A 19,771-nucleotide genomic window follows, 5' to 3' on the forward strand; every position below is an offset into this window, starting at 1 on the left:
GGGACCGGTGCATCACTATTGCCAGTCAATAAAATATTGAGTCTTTGTTCACTTTAAATTCAAGACATAAAATAGCACAGCAGGTCAATGTCACAACAATATCTATATGAATAATGTATAATGAAATGGTTTAGCAAGGTAAGGCATTAGCATAACTATACTGTAAAAATAAAACATACAACCAAACAGTGATTTAAAGGAAATAGTTGGATTTACTTGCTGCAGGAGGTGTTTTAGGCAGATGATAGTAGCACAATTTCTTTTTTTTTCATACATTTTGCCCTCAACAAATTTTATGAATATTTTGGCATCTCATATTTTAATAGCAATGCAGCTATACAACTGGATATTTATTGAAAAAAATCCATGCTGATAATGAAGATAGATTTGGGATTTGAATCTGCAACCTTCTGGTTATGATTTGAGCTCCAACAACTGCAGCGCAGCAGTGCCACAGAGTGCATTGGCCCTCAGCACAAAATATTAGCATAGAAGGCCAGTTTTAAAGATAATAAAATAGGCCAATTAACTGTTGTACATGCTGGAAAAACCAAAGAGGCAGGTTATGCCTTCCTTAAATTTGATCAATAGATTGCAGCAAGCGCACATTTTTTGAGCAATGTGTTCTGCAAATGATAATGAACACAGAGTAGATAAACTCCTTCAAGAAACATGTCACACAGAAATGTGCTACTCAGTGGAACAAGGGGACACGCACACTGTTCTGAAGAAATCTAAGTGTATTTACTGAGATTTTGCCGGTTCGGGTAGAGGAGGGGACACCCAGGCGACTGTAACAAGGCTCTGAAATAGGAAAGCAAGCAGGCTACCCCTGATTAAGCCTCATTGTGGGAAGAGACAGACAATCTGCTCTGACAGCAGAGGGGCTCATTTTAATCGGCCTGCCGTCTCCTGTCCCTTATCCCCTTTTCTCTGGAGTTTACAAGCCTAATCTTTGAGATATGGCAGGGATGTCATCCTCTTCCTGCCTCATCCCTCCCGCGGGAACCTGCCCCTGCTGCATAGAAACACCTCTGGCATGCTACTGCGCAGCTGCATCAGACTGGAACGCAACGACTTCTGAAGAGCCATTTTATTTTAGCGGCTTCTCTGTGTAGCTCTATATCTAAGGATAATCCTGTAATGCTAATGTTAATCTTTGCTTTTCAGACAGCAAGTGACTCCGGACCGGACCTTTGCAGATTCTGATCAGCAGTGGTCATGAGTGCCGGGCTGCAATCAGTGCACGTCTGGCCTATCTGGGTTGTTAAACATGTCTTTAGGCCCATAAATAATGGAAGCTTGCTGAAAATGTTAAATAACAGTGAATATAAGCATGAAGCACACATATGTGAAAATTCGAACAACCCTCAGATACATTTCATAATATACATATACAGACATACATGTCATAAAAAAGCTGTATAGCCATCTTCCTATGAGACATAGCGAACTGAGTGAGTTTACTAGCCTATATCATAGTATCAGATCAAAATTGGCAAACATACTCCCGTCAATAATATACACAATATTTTCAAATTCTCTCCTCAGCCTCAGTTGAAAGTGATAACAAATATAAATGCAGAAACAAGTGCAGAGATGTACAGGAATCTCTGCAAGATGCCCTATTCACTGAGTATTAGTGCTGCTGCAGAAGTGGAAAGCCAATTAGTTCATAGCTTGCTGAGAGGTGTTTGTTCATTCAGGTACGCTCGTGAATATTACATATTGTGGTTGGTCTCAAACAGTCATCATTTCCATTGAACGTACTGCGGCACAGCACTGTGTGCAAAAAATCCCATTAAAGTGAACTTGTGAACTGTGTCCGAACTTTTAATATCAACACTAGGATGTGATGCATCAAGGAATTATCCATTACCAACAGCAGAGTCCTTACAGATGACCTTCAGCTAATTTAGTGAAAGGAAATACAGAATACAGCTAGTCAGAGATGAACACATATGCTGTTCACTATTTTTTGATTTCATCAAAAAAAGGGAGCAGCATCTTCAAGAGATTAGCAGTCAGTACTTGGCTGTACTCCAATGGCATATATCACTGAATGGTGAATACAATGTTAAATTTGCACTCTTACGGGACCAAGCATCATTTCATACATACATGTGGTGTCCCTGATAACTCTTAAATTTATGGCTCAGTGGATGAGGAACCAGAAGTTCTGCTCACTCAGTATTTTCCTCATTGCTGTTTTGCAAAGTCATCACTTCAGTGTATTCATTATGATAATCTACATTCAGCCAGAGAGAAATAGGAAAAATAACATAAAAACAGAGTTGTGTCTTGAGGTATCTTATTATGACCATGTACTTCAGCTTCTAAAATTACCAGCTAGAAAACAAGCCAGCTAATTCGGGCAGTAGTCCCTTTATCACTGTGTAATAAATAAAGTAAATTTCTAGAGCTAATTTATGCAAATGTATTCTATACCCTCAAACAAAAAGTGTCTTGGTCAACATACATTCAAGAGTGCAGCTTTGCTTATATTAGCAGGCAGCATCCTTGTTTGCTACACACAGCACACTGACCTTCTATAACAAGTTTGCACCCAAATTTGTGAATATAGATCTGCTTCCTATAAACCATGGAAGTTAAATAGTTTATATGTTCAGCAACTATACTCTTACATCTGTGTGCATCAGTAGATGTCTTTGCATGTGTACGAAAACAGACCCTTATAATATAATACACACACACACACACACACACACACACAAACATACACATGCCCACACACACGTGCGCGCGCACACACACACACACACTCACACTCACACACACACACACACACACACACACACACACACACTCACGCACACACATACACATGCACACAATGACCTTGATGAACATTCTATTGACCAATGGTCATCAAATGAGAACATGATGGTCATTCTGAAATGGTACTCAATCCTGAAGTTTCACAGGGCTTATTTTCCCCTTCCTAAAAGGTGATTATTGAGATTCCACACCAGGCTTGAGGTCAATTCCATTTCAGTTCAGAAAATTATTTGAAATTCATATAATTAATTGAAAAATGTGGGCAATGTTGTATGAAGTCATTTACTGAATTTCAATTAATTTCCAGAATTGACCGAATTGAAATAGAGTTGACCTCAAATCTGTTCCAAAAAGACAGGTGGAGTGACATCATTATTTAAAATTGAGTTTTTATACACCATCTTTTTCCATGGCCCAGAATCATCATTAGGAATATCAGAATCAGAACTCTTGTCAATTCCCCAATGGCCCAGTCATTTTGTTACATTATAGAAATGTGTACATATTTAGTGGATTTCACCACTATATGATGGTAGAAATTGATTGAGACACTGAATGGTTGCATGCTGTTGATGCTAACACTTTTACATTTAAAATATAGCCTATTTGGTATTTGCCTGTTTGGTTCTGTTTATTTTCCTGAGATGGATTCAGCTTTCAGCTACATGAAAGGTGAATGACCCCCTGGACAAACAGCGCATTTAAAATGTTTATTCACCAGAGCAGCATAATCATCAGTAATAGCCGAAGCGGATTCCTCTTCTCTGGTTTGGAGCCCGGCAGCAGGGGTTTGCACCCGCCTGCGCAGGCCAGACTGTTGGCCCTCAGGACGTCAGAACGGGATAAACAAAGGATAGGAGAGAGGAGATTCAAAGCAGCCAAAACCTTCTTCATAATGCAAGACCGCATCCGTGTTCACCTTCTTCACTCCAAATCCCTCTCTCACTGTACTGTCCATTTTGTATCTCACACTGGCATTATTATTTTATCGGCAAGAGAACTGCCAGAGCTATTTTTACAGTGTATTAATGTATTGTGCTTATGCAATAATAATAATAATAATAATAATAATAATAATAATAATAATAATAATAATAATAATAATGCTTATTATTATATTAAATAATAAAACTGTTGTTCTTATTCTTATTTTCATTATTTGTATAACACCTTTCATTTAACAGTAAAACTCCAATGTGTGCTATTCTTTTAAATTTACACATGCAATTTAGTCAAAAGTACAACTTCAATGCTTTACATACAGATTCAAAACAGTGCTATATATAAACAGAAAGGCAGTTCGCATCCCATTGCACCTAGTTTGACATATCCTCCTCTTTGATAAAGACCATAATAAAACCGTAACCTCCGAGACTTAATCTCTGACCCAAGCCCTGAACATTCACATTCGCATTGCTTTGCACCGCACGTTTTGCTCTGCGAGCACCATGTCGAAACAAGGAGGAAGTGAGTCCCTGCTTTAAAAATTCAACTGTTTCCATCATCATACAGCATCGCTCTCTGAGTCTAATGCCCAGAGTAGGCCCCCCGAGGAGACTGACACGGCTGCCATTTTGTCACTAATTGGCCTCCTGATGGGCTGCACTTGGTCTGGTGGCTGCGAAAGTCAATTATCTGATAAATGGGGACACAACATTCACTGCATCTGCATTCAGCACATTTTGCGGGTGGGAGCGTATCGATGGCGCGCGCGTAGCAGTCGATCATAACGAGCGCGCCGTGATAAACATCCCATGATGCGCGCGGCGGTAACGCCGGTGGAGCCCGAGCGCAGCGTTCCCGCCGTGAGGCTGCTCGCCCACTCGCGGCCCTCCGGTAAGCTGGCGGGAGGACATTGAGAGGGACCTTGGTTTTACGATGACATCTGCTCACCTCTGCACTCCGCTGGAGGTGCCGGGGTTTGATGAAGCGGAACTTCTCAATCACCCAGACGGTGACAGGAGTGGTAGAGTGACCTCCACGCACTGCGCTGGAGGGAAGCAGCTCCTGACCAGTTTAATTAATGCAATAAAATTAAGGAACCATGAAAATATGTCGCTTTTAGGAGTAATGACGTCTACGGAAAGAGCCTAGCTCCCCTTTCAAAATAGACGATCTCTCATCACCACAACCAACCCCACGTACTCTTACTGGACCATCCTCAATTACGCAACACATTCAAAGAGGAAATTAAGCTGGCCAAATTAAGACATCATTCAATTCAGCAAGGGGCTATTTCAAACAAATTTGACCGAAACACTTATTTAATATATGTTGTGTGGTGATAATCTGCTTTTAATAATAGATGAGTCACCAGCAGCATGAAAGTAGAACACACCATATCAGCGTCATACGTTGTCTCTCTTCACCACTAGAGGGCTGGCTTGGCCTTCTGTGTGAGGTCGAAACGGGACTGTGGCAGGGGTGCAGTGTTTGTATTAAAAAGGGTGGTTGATTCATTGCTGTGCAGAACTGTGCCCCAGGGTAAAGGAAATGAGTCTCCTTTATTTACAACAATCATGCCCCTTTGCCTTGATCTGAAAGCTCTTACACAAAACAGGCACTTCCTGAGGCAATCCAAAATCAGAAAGGAGGGAGAGTAAAAAAGAGGGGGAAACAAAAGATGGCTGTGTTGCCCAGTCACTTTTTACAGACATAAATGTGTGTGCACACTGAATATGTAGGCAATACATTATTATATACAGGCAAGTTTTAATGTTCAAAATTCAATCAAAAGATTTTAACCATAAGATTTTTTTAAAGACCAGAAAGGTTGTGATGTTCCCTGTATTTGCAGAACTAGGAGTGAGTTTGGATGGTGGCAGTAGCCTACTAGAGGTGAAAATTGGCTACAGTGACTTCTCTTTCAATGCAATGCAAAATTGGCCAAGACACATCATGTAATAATTGGCCCAACCACAGAAACACTATCACTCCTATGTGACAGGAGTACCATGCTGAAGTGCTGGGATAAGATTAAAGATCACATGCTCATTATTGCTCAAGAGATTTTGACGTTTTATACAGCAACGTTGAAAACCTTCTCACATAAATTCTCACATCATGATGATCATGATCATGACAATGAATATGATGTCAAGAATGGAATTCAGAACACCTGAATCCTCTGCTGATCCAGTAATATTGTGATCCAGCTGTGTTTGGACGTTATCTTTTTTCATCTGTTCTGTTGGCCAGCCATGGCTGGGGTGCACATGTGGGGCCCTGGGCACAGATGAAGAACGGCTTTGAAAAGGCTTCAGCACAAGGCTCCATCTGGAGACGAGGTTCGGCAATAAGATTAATGTAACTGTCAATGCCACAACAGGGGAAAATGCAGCGGAGATCTGGCTTCAATTACTCGCACATTTTCAAGGAAAAAAAAACTTGATTGCTGTGCTAAGTCGCCATTTACTCAATAGCCTGTTTTGTTCATACACTCACACACATGCATGCACACATCCACTCACGCGACTGAGTGTGCATGCATGTGCATGTGCACTCACAAACAAACATATGCACAGATGTGCCGTGGTACAAATGAATGCATACACTCACTCTCTCTCACACTTAAACGCTAAGCGCTCATATTGACTTAGGGCTCAAACCAACAGAGTTCATGTATACAAACATACCCACACACGCACACAGTGCCATGAAAAGGTATTTGCCCTCTTCCTGAATGCCCTCTTTTATTACATATTCATCATTCCGAATGGTTTCAGATCTTTAGACAGAATGTAATAAAAGATCCCAAAAAGGTCCCAGATGTTCTATGGATAGAGTCAAATGTGGACCTTTTTGGATGGCATGGGTCCCATTATGTCTGGCGTAAGGCAAATACAGCATTTTACAGTAAGAACATCACACAAACAGTCAAACATGGTGGTGGTACTGTGGGGGTGCTTTGCTGGGCACCTTTTCATTATTGAACCATGAATTCTGCTCTGTACCAGAAAATGGAGAATGCCTGGTCATTTGTCCATGAGCTAAAGCTCAAGCTGAAGTGCAATTAGATTATGCAGCAAGACAATGATGCAAAACACAAAAGTCCACATCAGACTTGAACCCAAAGATGCTGCGGCAGGATCTGAAACTAGCAGTTCCTGCTCGAACACCTACCAATCTGTCTGAATTAAAGGAAAGATTACCAAAGCATGAAAAAGTACAACAAACATAGATTAAACACATAAGCCCAATACAAACATGTTTGTGTGTGTGTGTGTGTGTGTGTGTGCATGTGTGGGCATGTTTGTCTGGTGTTTTGTGTATGTTAGCTTGAGTTCATTTTTGTGTGCATGCTTTTATGTATATGCGCTGCATCGTGTAAATTAGGTGCAACAATAAATGTAACTTTATTCAATAATTAAGAAAAGAATACACCAATTAATAAAAAAGATACAGAAGAGAAAATATAGAAAAGGGTGGGCTGTGGTAAATTAGGATATATATATACAGTACTGTGCAAAAGTCTTAGGCACCTGTAAACACCTGTAAATAGCTGTACAGCTAAGATTCTTTCAAAAATAATGAAATGAAAGGTTATAAATATTGAAAAAATAATTTAAAGAGCACTAAATAGTTAAAAACTAAATAAAATCAATGTTTGGTGTGACCACCCTTCGCCTTTAAAACTACATCAATTCTCTTAGGTACACTGTCTGGCAGTTTTATAAGAAAATCGGCTGGTAGATTGTTCCAAGCATTTTAGAGAACTTGCCACAGTTCTTCTAGAGATTTTGACTGTTTCGCTCCAGGTAATCCCAGAGACCCTTGATCAAGTTTTTATCTGAAAAGTAGTCTATTACTTAAAATAATCCTTTATTTAACAAAATACAAAAATGTATCTGTATAATTTCATTTTTTTGGAAAATTCATGTTTGGAAATCTCAAATTTGCTCTACTGACACACTAATGCAGAAAACAAAAAATTAACATCTAAGACTAAATATATACTATATATTATATTTAAAAATCTAGGGTGCCTAAGACTTTTGCACAGTACTGACTGATGAGGAGATACTGACTGACTTAATTTAAAAAATGCAAATATAAAATCTCAAATGGCTATGCTGAAGTATTTTTACAGTTACATGTAAAATTGAACACACTTCTTCCCTTTCGGAAATTGGAGATTGGGTTTCATGTTACCATATTTCACTGTTATATTATGGATAGAACATCTGGAAGTCTGATTAAACTGGAAAAAAACTTGATAAAACATCTGATAAAACATTGAGAAAATAAAACACACAGATAACAGGCTGAGTCAGAAAATCCTGGACTTATCCTTCTCAAAGCCAAAGTTAAATCTTGGTAACATGAGAATATCATCTTACTAATGATGGACATTTTTATTTTTACACAGTGAACTCCAGTGTGTTGGACTATTAAGCGTACAGAGTGCACATGTGGTGCAAGCATTTATAAAGCTGAAAGATATCTGTACATTAAAGAAAAACGCTTCCTTTAATAAACATCCCATAAGACTGAAGAATGAAAACACATTTGCCATTTAATGGAGTACTAAGCATGACCCCAGCTCTGAGCTGGTTCTAGGCATAGATGACATAGGCAGTCACCCAGGGCACCATCCATCCTGGTAGGGGGTGGAGGGGGGCACAAAATGGCAAATGTGTTCGCTATTGCAATCTTCAGTATTTCCCATACCCACCCCCTACTCCTGCCCCCCACCCCCACCCCCCACCCCCCCCCCCCCAAAAAAAACCACAGTCCAAAATGGCTTCTAGGGCAGCAGGAAGGCGGTGCCTGAGCTCTTTTGGATTTTGAGAAGAGGGGGTTCAATTTCTTTTACGGGACTGTTCGACGGCCATTTCTCTTCTTCTACTGTAAACACAAAGCCCTCTGTTTTATAGCAGAGAACACAGTGCATTCTAGGAAATGGAACACATACACAGATTTAAAAAATAATGGGATGGGAGGTGCTGAGTATGACATATCACCTGGGATATCCCCTGTCAGCTTTTCAAGTCAAGCTTTGAAAGAACCAGGATACTTTGCCCTGGCCATTTCATATCCTTGTTTCTAGATTCCTTCAACCTTGATAAATCTCCCTACTATGTGTTCTGGTATGACTAGAAGCAAAAGAGATACATTAGCCTCAAATAAATCCCTGCAAATCCTTCCAGGGCATGATGATTTATTTAAGGAATATTATTTATCAGCAAAATATCTTTCATCCCTGCATTAATGTATTTTATAAAATTATTGTTCTGAATAAGTAAACGCAACCCATTTGTACATTGCTCTGCTAGAACCAGGCTGATCATAAAGATCACAGGAGAATTCACAACCACTCATATATAGAGCAAAATCAGTACAAAATCTATACGACAAAACGTCTAATGATGCCATAATAAAGTAGAATTGGTGGGTGTTTTTTTTGAACAAAGCATTCACAAAATGCCTATTCAGAAACATAACAAAGCATTTTGTATCAGTATTTGCCACTGCTATTTGCCTGCTCATTAATGGGGTGCATAATAAATAATGCTTTACAAAGTTTTTATTTTTTACTCCTATTTCAAGACAATAATCCCAAAATGAAATTTAACCTTGCATACAGCACATATTTACCATAATTTAATTATATTGCACAGTCAACACACAATACAGATACAGATAAACTTTTCAGGTTTTTTTTTTTCAAATTAATTAGACGCTGCTATACCTTTTATCATCACTTGCAGAAGTTGGAGAATGTAGACTCTTCAAATTAATTAGAGACTGCTATAAATTGTATCATCATTTAAAGAGGTTGGAGAATGCAGACTTCAGATTAATTAGACGCTGCTATAAATTCTATCATCGCTTGTAGAGTTCGGAGAATGCAGGCCTTTTTCAGGAATAGAAAAAGGCAAGTATGAGAACCATGAAAACCACACCTCAGAACTACACATCACCTGTAGATGCATTTGCAATTCTGACCAATAGGAGAAACCTGTCGCGAAAGTACAATTTATCACGTTTACTGTTCATTTCCTACAAGCTTTGTGTGTGTTACATTGTCTAAGATCAATGACAAAAAAATAATAATCTAATTAATATATGTCTACGTTACAATATTATTTTATTAAGGAAAAAAGGGTAACCCCTTGGACACCTGTACTATGGTTCCTATTTCTCTCCATTTTTAAAAACATTTAAAATAAATTCCACATTTTCACTCCCAGTGTCTAACAAGAGAATAAATGAAAGACAAACATTACATGGACATAAAGTAAGGATTAAAAAATATTGAAATTTTGAATTGTTTTTAATTTAAATAAAAAACATTGTGACACCTGGAGGTCGATCAGGAGGCATCACATTGAGTTGAAGAGAAAGTTAATATCATTATTATTAGCCAAGAATATTCATCTACAATCATGTTTCCTGTGTCTCCTGTGATTTTAATAACTCGCTTTCAAATACACACCCAAGCTGCCATCCACAAATAAATATTTACAAAGCTGTTCTATACTGCGCTTTAGGCCCTTGTAGGCCATTTCTGTGTAAATATAGCACAAGCACAAAAGAACAGGGCACTCCTTTCACTGAAAGGAGTTTTCAATGCCAAGACGGGCACAGGTATTTTGCCATATAAGTCTTTATTAAGACTTGGGCTGGCTACAGATGACCATGTGGTCAGCCCAAGAGAATCTGCTTGGACTGCCATGCCAAGTTGGTCAGGTGCCAACAATCGCAGTCTGGAGACTGCATCTGCTGTGCGTAGAACACCGATGGCTGCAGGGATTTTTGAGGCATGCTTTGACAACAGCTAGATTCCGCAAGCAGAAAACCAATTTGCACATTGTACAATTGTTTTCACCGATTGTCATCTTTTGTTAACTTTTTTTTTTCACCTGAAGCCTTGTCTCGTCTACGTTAACAAACTTCTGTTTTTAATCTGAAGAAATTTTGCACGAATCCAGAGAATATTTAGTAAATCAGGGCCGAGTGGAGCCTGTCTTTGACAGCATAATGAAGGTTCCTCGGGCCCTCGTTTTGTTTCTGGATATTAAGCTGTCCCAGCAGACTATCCATCACGGCCTCTTTCTGTGCAGGGAAACTCTACTCTTTATCCCTGCATCCCTGTGTCAAAATTAAAGTCACCTTCCATTATCATCCCCGAGTTATAATAAACACATCTGACGCAGGGTCAAAGGTCGTGGTTTCTCTCTGTCAGAAGGGCTGTATCCAGGCGACTTTCAGGTGGTTCGGTCTCTGACGTCATTCACCTCCACGCACACAGAAAGCCTGCCTCCCCAGCTGCGTGCAGTTCCTTCATGAGCTGAATTGCTGCCACGCCATTTCCTAGATTTAGACCAGGCTATCAAAGGCATATCACTTCCAGATGTTTTTTTTTTTTCATCAACGGTTCCTTTCTGGGAATTAAATAAATAACTATATATATATTCGGAGCGGAATGAGATCAGTGGAAATGACACAGTGAGGTCTTTCCAAAAGTCAATCTCTGCTGATGGAATATAATCCAGAAATGAGAGAAAAAAACAACCATTTGGATCTCATTTCCTCATTATAATAGCACCCCCTTCCCCCCCACCACCATTCGATTATTACCCCTTTGCCTGTGACCCACCCACCCTGAAAAACACATCCTCTCTTGCACCAACCTCTTTAGTCTGTAGTCTTATTTAATCTGTGCAATGATTCTGATTTAATGGCTGACTGTGGCATGGTATAAACTGCCTGGTAATGCCCAGTAAGGGCAGGAAAATGCGGTGGAAAATGTAACTAAAAATGCTGCTTTTAAAAAAATTTTTTATTTAAAGAGGTGGTCAGGCTAAGCACATTAATCACAAACACATGTTTTCATCAGACTCAAAAGTAAATTTTACAACACCCCAAGATGTACACACACGAGATGTAAACATGCACAGTCATAAGCATGTGCCCACACATGCACAATGCACATGTAGATACACTCATACTCAGACTTACACATTCATGCGCACACACAATATATAACTGTGCACGAAATGATGCAGGGGTCTAGTTAAAAGAAGAAAAAAAAACCTAAAAAAACTGAAGCAGCAATTCATTGTGTCCTCTGTAGGGGGCATGAGTCTCTGTTCCTAATCTCAAGAACCATATATTCTACTATGTTGAAACCTACACCACAAGGGACATTCAATGAAAATAAAAAACATACTATTTTTTAAAAATATTTTCACTGCAATATGTTTTTGTCATCCAAGATTTATAGTATGGCAAAAAATGTAAATATTAAACTTTTTTCTGTTGGGTCTCAGGGGGATCACACAAAAGAGCTGGAGCTTACAGTAAGAAAGCTGGAATTTTGTAAAATTCTCATTACCACACCTTGCAGCCACATTTGAAATCAGTGCACATCTGAGTTTTGTGGTGCTCTCTCTCTCTCTCTCTCTCTCTCTGTCTGTCTCCGTTTTTTCTTTTCTTTACTTTTCTTACACGTCTATCATGGTGAATAAGCAAACATTTTGAGTAGGATTTAAAAAAGATACTTCCCTATATTATAGACAAGCAGTAAAGCAATAAAGAGGAAACAGCCGACCCCGAGGGACAAATATAAATAATTGGGCAATTATGTCCATCTCCTCCCACCGTTTCGGTAACCAGACTAAGCTAAACCAGACCAGACTGCTCTCAATGTATAGACTATGACACACATCTCTTAAAATCAAAATGTTTTTTCACAACATCAATCAGGCTTTTAAAGGCTTAGGCCAGTGAATTCCTTTTGTGGGGGATGTCTTATGTAGTCATTTTACTGTACTGTCTGCTGTCTGTTTTATTAATTGTGTTGTGTGTATCACTGTAACAAATTGTGCTCGGTATTTTTTGTGTAAGTATATATTACATTCTTCATACTGATACTACAATCAACTTCAAGTTTCCTCTAGGAAAAATGAAGTTATTATATTTTCCCGTCTCTCAAACTCAGCTACCCAGATAAATAGTTTCGAAACATGTCTTCCATATTTTCAATAATAGTGATACACCTGACCTGTTTAATACGTGGTTTATTAGCAATTTAACGGTTATTTAACAAGACGACATTCCTGTATTTATTTCTTTTTAATCCTCATTTGAAAAAATGAATTGTAGGCCTATAAAACTACGAATCAAGATGTGAAACTTCGTCTACGTGCCCGAGACGGGAAAAGCTGTAGGCTACAGTACAAGTGGGTGGCGCTGTTTCTCTTTCAGATAGGAGAGGAAAGAGTGATGCTATTTTTGCATCTGCATTCCTCCGTGTTGCTCTTGCTGCCTTTTCTCCTTATTTTGGCAGGGAGTGGGGTCACTGTAGATTTGGCAGGAGCTCTTGAGCAGATGCAGATGTGCAGCCGCCCCTCCTCCACAGTCCACACTCTGCGCTGAAGCGCGGCCGAGAAATATGAGGTTACCATCCAGAGCCGCGCAACCCAACCCTCCGTGTTATCCTCGGCCCATATCGTCAACTCTAAAACGGAGATCCAAACTTGCTGGAACGTTTTCAAATTCACACAATATTTTGGAGGAAAAAATAACACTCCACTACACCATTAAAAATATTTATATTCGTGTGCCATTTTAAACACTGATTGCAAGAAGAGTAATGGCTACTTACTAGAATCAATTGTTTCTTTTCTCCATTGTGTTGAAAGAGGACTGGGGCAAATTATAGCTAACTCAAACTTTGAGTTATCTTAATTTTAAGAGGCTATCTGTGTTTGCACCGGCACGGGTCATCGGTAAACTTTACATTTGTGCCACAACAAATAATGAAACCACAATCATATAATAAGAACTATGGTAAGCACGGTCAAAACGTTCCTTCTAAGGGTTGAAAATAAAGGCATAGATAAACATTCCTATGCATCTGACATCATTAAGAAAGCAGTCAACCGAGCTGTCAAGATAACGGCATGTTCCACAACACCGGTCAAGTAGACTACAGGCAACATGCTTTAACTCCGCACCATACTGTATAGTGCTATGTGTATCTCGAAGGATATGCTATAGGCTATGTGTGGGGATGTAAATGTATTGCCCGCTAATATTTGCTGCTTGACATTTATAGCAGTAAACATTATAAACTTTATTATTATTTATTATTAAAACTTTACATTGGCATCTAGTAACCTACGTATATACATCTAATGGGCTGCAACTAAGAACTGTTAAGCAAGCAACAAGAAGCATACGCTCACTTAAAACCACATGCTATACGTGTATATGTAATTTCGTCATAACTTCAACTAAGTTAAATTTAACGTTATTTGTTCGGATCACATAATTACCTGTAAAAAAAAGCATAGGAACGAAAAACCTCTCGCAAACAAAATGCTAACCCTGGAATTCATTTACTACAGCGAGAGCTTCGTGACGTTTTCCTCCGCCCTCTTTGCAGTAGAGAAGTTGACATCCAGCTCCCCGGCGCGAGCGCCCGCCTATGGTCCGTCCACTAACTTTGGCTCCTGAGGAATAGTTGTGGATCACTCTGATCAGCTGTTTCTACGTTCTCAAAACGCATTTGTTTTGAGACTCTCTTTTACCTTTCACTGTTTTATGCACAAAATACATGCATGCGCGCAGATAAGGGACAATGGTTTCAAACGCATATATTTTAGGGTTTTTGTGCTTTTGCTCAATATGGATAGGCTCGCAAGCTCAGTTGGATAGACCCAGGTTCAAAGGTAAGACATATTTATAACTCTACAGTTTTCGTCATCATTTTATTATACAAATAATATTTTAGAGTTTATATTTTGTATGCATATATATATGTGTGTGTGTGTGTGTGTGTGTTTATTTAGCAAGGTCATAAAAACAAATGCTTATGACAATAAAAAAATTCTATTTCATTTTCTTGTAATTTGTACTTTTGATAACACTTACTCTTCGCTACAATAAAACAAGATATATGTTTTTGCTGTCGGTCACATGCAGGTAAGGAACTGCAACAAATGTATCTGTCATGGTCCATTATATTAGATGGAGTGCTTATGTGAGGTTGTATTTATGTATAATTGTTTAGCCTTATACACAATGTATATGTGTATCAAAGCAAACAATCATTTTTATAATGAAAAAGTTATTTTAAACGATAGTTGGCTTATGTATCTATTGAACAGTGTATAAGCTATTTGGTTACACGTTTAGGAAATTACATTTTGAATATTAAACAGCCTATAGATAACCTAGCCCAGTCATTCATGTACAACTGCAGCAGTTGTTAATGTATCCGGCACGTGATATTTTCCTACCGACATTCCATAGCTTTCATTAATTAGAACTTTGTTGGCACAGAATGCTCCACAAATGGGAACAGTAATGAATGTCAACAGTGAACGGAAGGGCGCGCACTTTGTCAAATTCCGCTCCAATCGGTGCCTCAATCAGTGCTCTGCCTAGGCTGGAAATTGTAAGCCTTCCATGCTTACAGTCCGTGACTATACCAACCAAGCATCTAAAACCAAGACGTGTGTTGGGATTCTTATAGCAAAGTTTGTGCTACTGTAAACTTCCGTTCCTGCTGGAAAGATTTCAACTCCACAACCTCACCTTCGATGACACAGTCTGATGATGCTCATTGGCAGTGTCCTTATACCCATGATATCTCCTAGCCATTCACGATCCACCAAACCTTCCTCTTCGAAGGAAGCTGTTGTCATACACCTGGAAATAAACTTGGCGTATAAATTTCATGAATCACACAACCTGGCCTTGGGGTATTACAGGAGCTATTTTCAATTTCCTTGCCTTAGAGCATTACACATTTTCTCTGGACATTTAATAACTGGACATTTCTTAGTGTAATATACAAGTAAAGAATTAAAGTTTTTTTTTTTTTGTGGGACATATTACACTTAGAAGCAATTTATCCACTTTCTATCTTTTTTTAAATAGTCCAATAGTATCAATTTGGGATAACTATATGGCAGATGTTCTATATTATATATACAGTAAGCTTGTGGTATATTTTATATACTATAGTATATATATATATATATATATATATATATATATATTGGACATTTTGGACAGTGTCACATTTTATGTTGTTTTGGCTCTGTACTCCAGTACATTTGATTTGAAATGAAACAATATGTGGCTAAAATGCAGACTATTAACTCAAATTTGAAGGTCAAAATTTGCATCAATATAGGATTATCAGTGCAGGAATTACTGCTGTTTTTTATACAAAATCACCCCATTTTAGGGGAACAAACTAACTGGACAGTTGGCTGCTCAGCTGTTTCTTGTATTCGTTTATGTACAAGAAAGCTAACAAGAGGTCTAGAGTTCATTCTAGGTGTGGAATTTGCATTTGGATTTTGTTGCTGTTGTCTCTGAACATAAGGACCAACTAAGTGTCAGTGCCTGTAAAGCTGGCCATCATGAGGCTGAATGACCAGAATAAATCTATCAGCGACACAACCAATATATTGAGTGTGTCAAAATCAATTGTTTGATACATTGTTAAGAAGCAAGAGAGCACTGGTGAGCTCAGCAACAGTAAACAACCTGGTAGACTGCAGAGGACCACTGTAGTGGATGACAGACAAATAAATACAAAAAGAAAAAACACTTTTCAGCTGTCAACTGTCAAACAGAAGAATACTCTCCAGGATGTTGGCATAGATGTGACAAAGACTACTATAAAGAGAAGCCCTCAACAGCACAACCTCAAAATCTTATGGACAGATGACAAGTGTATTAACCTGTACCAAAATGATGAAACGAGGAAAGTAGGCAGAAAGAAATTAACTGGTCATGATCCAAAACACCCCCCTCATCTGTGAAACATGGTGGAGGTGCTCTATGACCTGATTTATGATGGCTGCAGGTGCTGGCTCACTTGCCTTCATGGATGAGATAACTGCTGATCGCAGCAGCAAGATGAATTCTGAAGTGTACATAAACATCTTACCGGCTCTGATCCAACCAAATGCCCTAAAACTCATGAGACAGCAGTTCACCTTGCAGAAGGACAATGAGCCCAAACACACTGTGAAAGTAGTCAAGGAGTTTTTCAGGGTCAAAAAGTAGGAAGGAATTTTATTGACTGGCTAAGTCAAACCCCCAACCTGAATCCCACTGAACATATGTTGATATTCTGACAACAAAACTGAATGAAAAAATCCCCTGAAACAAACAGGAATTGAAGATGGCGGCAGTACAGGCCTGGCAGAGCATCACCAGGGAAGATAGTCAATATCTGGTGATGTCTACAGGTTGCAGACTTCAGACCATCATCTAATGCAAATGATTTGCAACCAAGTACTAAATATGATGACTTTATTTAAGATTATGTTTGTTTGTCTAATTACTTTTAGTCCCCCAAAATTAGGGATTAGGTATAAAGAAATACTGTAATTCCTACACAGATGAAAATCTAAATACTTATAGATCACACTGTATATATTTGAGATTCATATTTGTACAGTTCATAAAGTATCCATATGACAGTACTGTAGTCATAGTCCCTGTTTATAAGCAAGGGTCTCAGCAAACACTGACCACCAGTGTCATGGACATTTACAAGGCACCAAGTGTAGAGTAGTGACTCTAACAGGAACATATGTATAGTGCCTTGTTGGATCCTGTAGGTACAGTACTGCTGTGTTCATGACACATTAGCACACCCCCCGGCTCACCAAATATTGACCATGAAGTTTACTGTGATCCAGTTCCACTCTATTTAGATCTCACTTTGTTGATGTGAATGTTGTTTTTCGCTTCTGTTGTAGCACAATTTACATTTAGAGACTGAGGCCTGGATTCAGTTAAGATCCTTCTTTAATTTTGACTCACACTTCAAAGCAAATGTTAATTCTTTCCTATGAAACAGCCAAATTGACTTTCCACTTTGTTCGTGCAGAAAAAGAAATGGTTTTTATTTATTTGTCAGTTTTGGACAAATGAATAGAATACGGAACTGAGAGACGTGAGCAGCAAACATACTGAAGCCTATTTTAGTTTGTTGATTAATCCTCTTATTCACAGGCCAATCATCTGATTCCCATTTTCATTTATTTTATTATATTTTACGATTTCTTATTTTCTTTTTGTTGAAATATTAGTCTTGTATTATTTTGGTAGTTTTTAGCAGTGTAATGATATTCAGGAATGGCTGATCAGTCCCACACTGATCAACATATGACTAAGATCTCACCTAAAAGTGCAATATCAGTCCAATGCCTCATGGTTTCAAACAATGTGAGCATCATGCCTTTCCTTACACCCCAGTGGTTTAGTGCAGTAAGGAAGACAGTGACTGTAACGTGTCTGAAGTTTGGGTTTCCTGCTTTCCCTCAGAGTGTCCTGTGGACTTGTTCTTCGTCCTGGACACCTCTGAGAGTGTTGCCCTTCGGGGGAAGCCCCCAGAGTTCTTCATCAACCAGATCAAAGACTTCACCAAGACCTTCATCGATGAGCTGAAAGACATGTACGTACTGAATCGTGACCAGAAAGCTCTAACACCTGTAAGAGCAAGGAAGTGGTGTCAGCTCCAGGCCCTGAGGGTTTCATTTTTATAGATGCCTGTCGGCCATTGTTATGTCACAATCACTTCATCAAATGAACATGAAGTTCACCTTGAAAATCTTTCCTACATTTTGTGACACTCTTCAGAAGATATTCTGGGTTGAGGGTTGGGTCCATTTGTGGTGGGATAATGTATTGCAACAAGTTAAAGTATTTAATTGGCCCCAGAATAAAAGGCATACTGTTGATAGTTTGATTGCACTGCCTTTTCATTTACCAGACCTACAACCAGTCATCCAGTTCAGTCCCATCTCTGTTCTAAAAGGCTCATGTTAGATTAGCACTCTTGACCACACACAAAGCCTTCAATGAAATGATTGACTTGATAAACCTGGGGACCTTTAGAAGGTACTACAACAGATGATGCAGGGCAGGGCAATGCACTGAAATGGAAGAACACCTGTTAAATCTCATTCAGCTTTTTTATTCAGTATATAATGAAATAATCGCTTTGAAAGTGAAAATAATCTAATGAGCATGTTCTACTGTTTTGTGTCATTCTCTGCATTTTCCAGGCGTCAACCGTGTGACCGATACTTGACCTGGAACTCAGGAGCACTGCACTACAGTGATGACATCGTGATGGTCCATGAACTCAGTGACTTGAACGCTGAGCGTGACACACTGAAGCAGAACATCGACATGATCACCTACATCGGGAAGGGCACCTACACTGACTGTGCCATCAAAAGGGGCGTGGCAGAACTGCTGGGAGGGTGAGTTTCCGCAGGCTGAAGTTTGTGTTCTGGGCATTGTTTTCCGCCGCACAGCCATTTACACATATTCACATACTAAGTATATATGTGTGTGTGTGTGTGTGTGCGTGTGTGTGTGTGTGTGTGTGTATGTAAATGTATGTGTATACATACACAGCAATGCATGCACATATGAATACATGCACATTCATACACACACACACACACACACACAGAATACAGTGTGCATATACAGATTAGGATACAATATATGCATACACAAATGCTCACATACTCATGCACATGAACACACATGAGAAAATACACACACACACACACACACACACACACACACACACACACACACACACACAAGCTTACCTATATGCCATTAAAAATATTGATTCAAGAAGGCCTGTAGTGCTTTAACACTGGCCACATACTTGGTTGAACACGGAAAAAGTAAGTGAGTCATCAGTCATCAGCTCAGAACATAAATATCTGAAAATATCTGGAACGGTCTTTCAGGAAAGTAGGAGGCAAACCAATTTTTAATGAGGTGCAGGTCCAACGGATGTAACGCAAAAACAAAACCAAAACAGTAACAGACAAAGACACGCATACATGAATGCATGCAGACACAAAGAGCACCAGTATTTCACACAGACACACACACTTACATGCACAAAGACACATATGTCTGCAGCATGCAACAGCGCTCAGCTCTGGGTGAATTTGAATCT

At 39.0% G+C, this 19,771-nt stretch overlaps 1 protein-coding gene across 1 annotated transcript in view; it reads left to right on the forward strand.

Moving 5' to 3' along the window:
• Positions 1–14,204: 14,204 nt before the first annotated feature.
• LOC135251933 (collagen alpha-1(VI) chain-like) overlaps positions 14,205–19,771 on the forward strand; it is a 34,884-nt gene continuing 29,317 nt past the window's right edge. Inside the window, exons 1-3 of the mRNA XM_064329816.1 lie at positions 14,205–14,480; positions 18,106–18,235; positions 18,849–19,049. Of these exons, the coding sequence (XP_064185886.1) occupies positions 14,390–14,480; positions 18,106–18,235; positions 18,849–19,049 (422 nt within the window). The 5' untranslated portion in view covers positions 14,205–14,389. The remainder of the gene's footprint in view (positions 14,481–18,105; positions 18,236–18,848; positions 19,050–19,771) is intronic.

The sequence above is a fragment of the Anguilla rostrata genome, chromosome 3 (assembly GCF_018555375.3).
Source record: "Anguilla rostrata isolate EN2019 chromosome 3, ASM1855537v3, whole genome shotgun sequence".
In the NCBI taxonomy this organism is placed as follows: domain Eukaryota; kingdom Metazoa; phylum Chordata; class Actinopteri; order Anguilliformes; family Anguillidae; genus Anguilla; species Anguilla rostrata.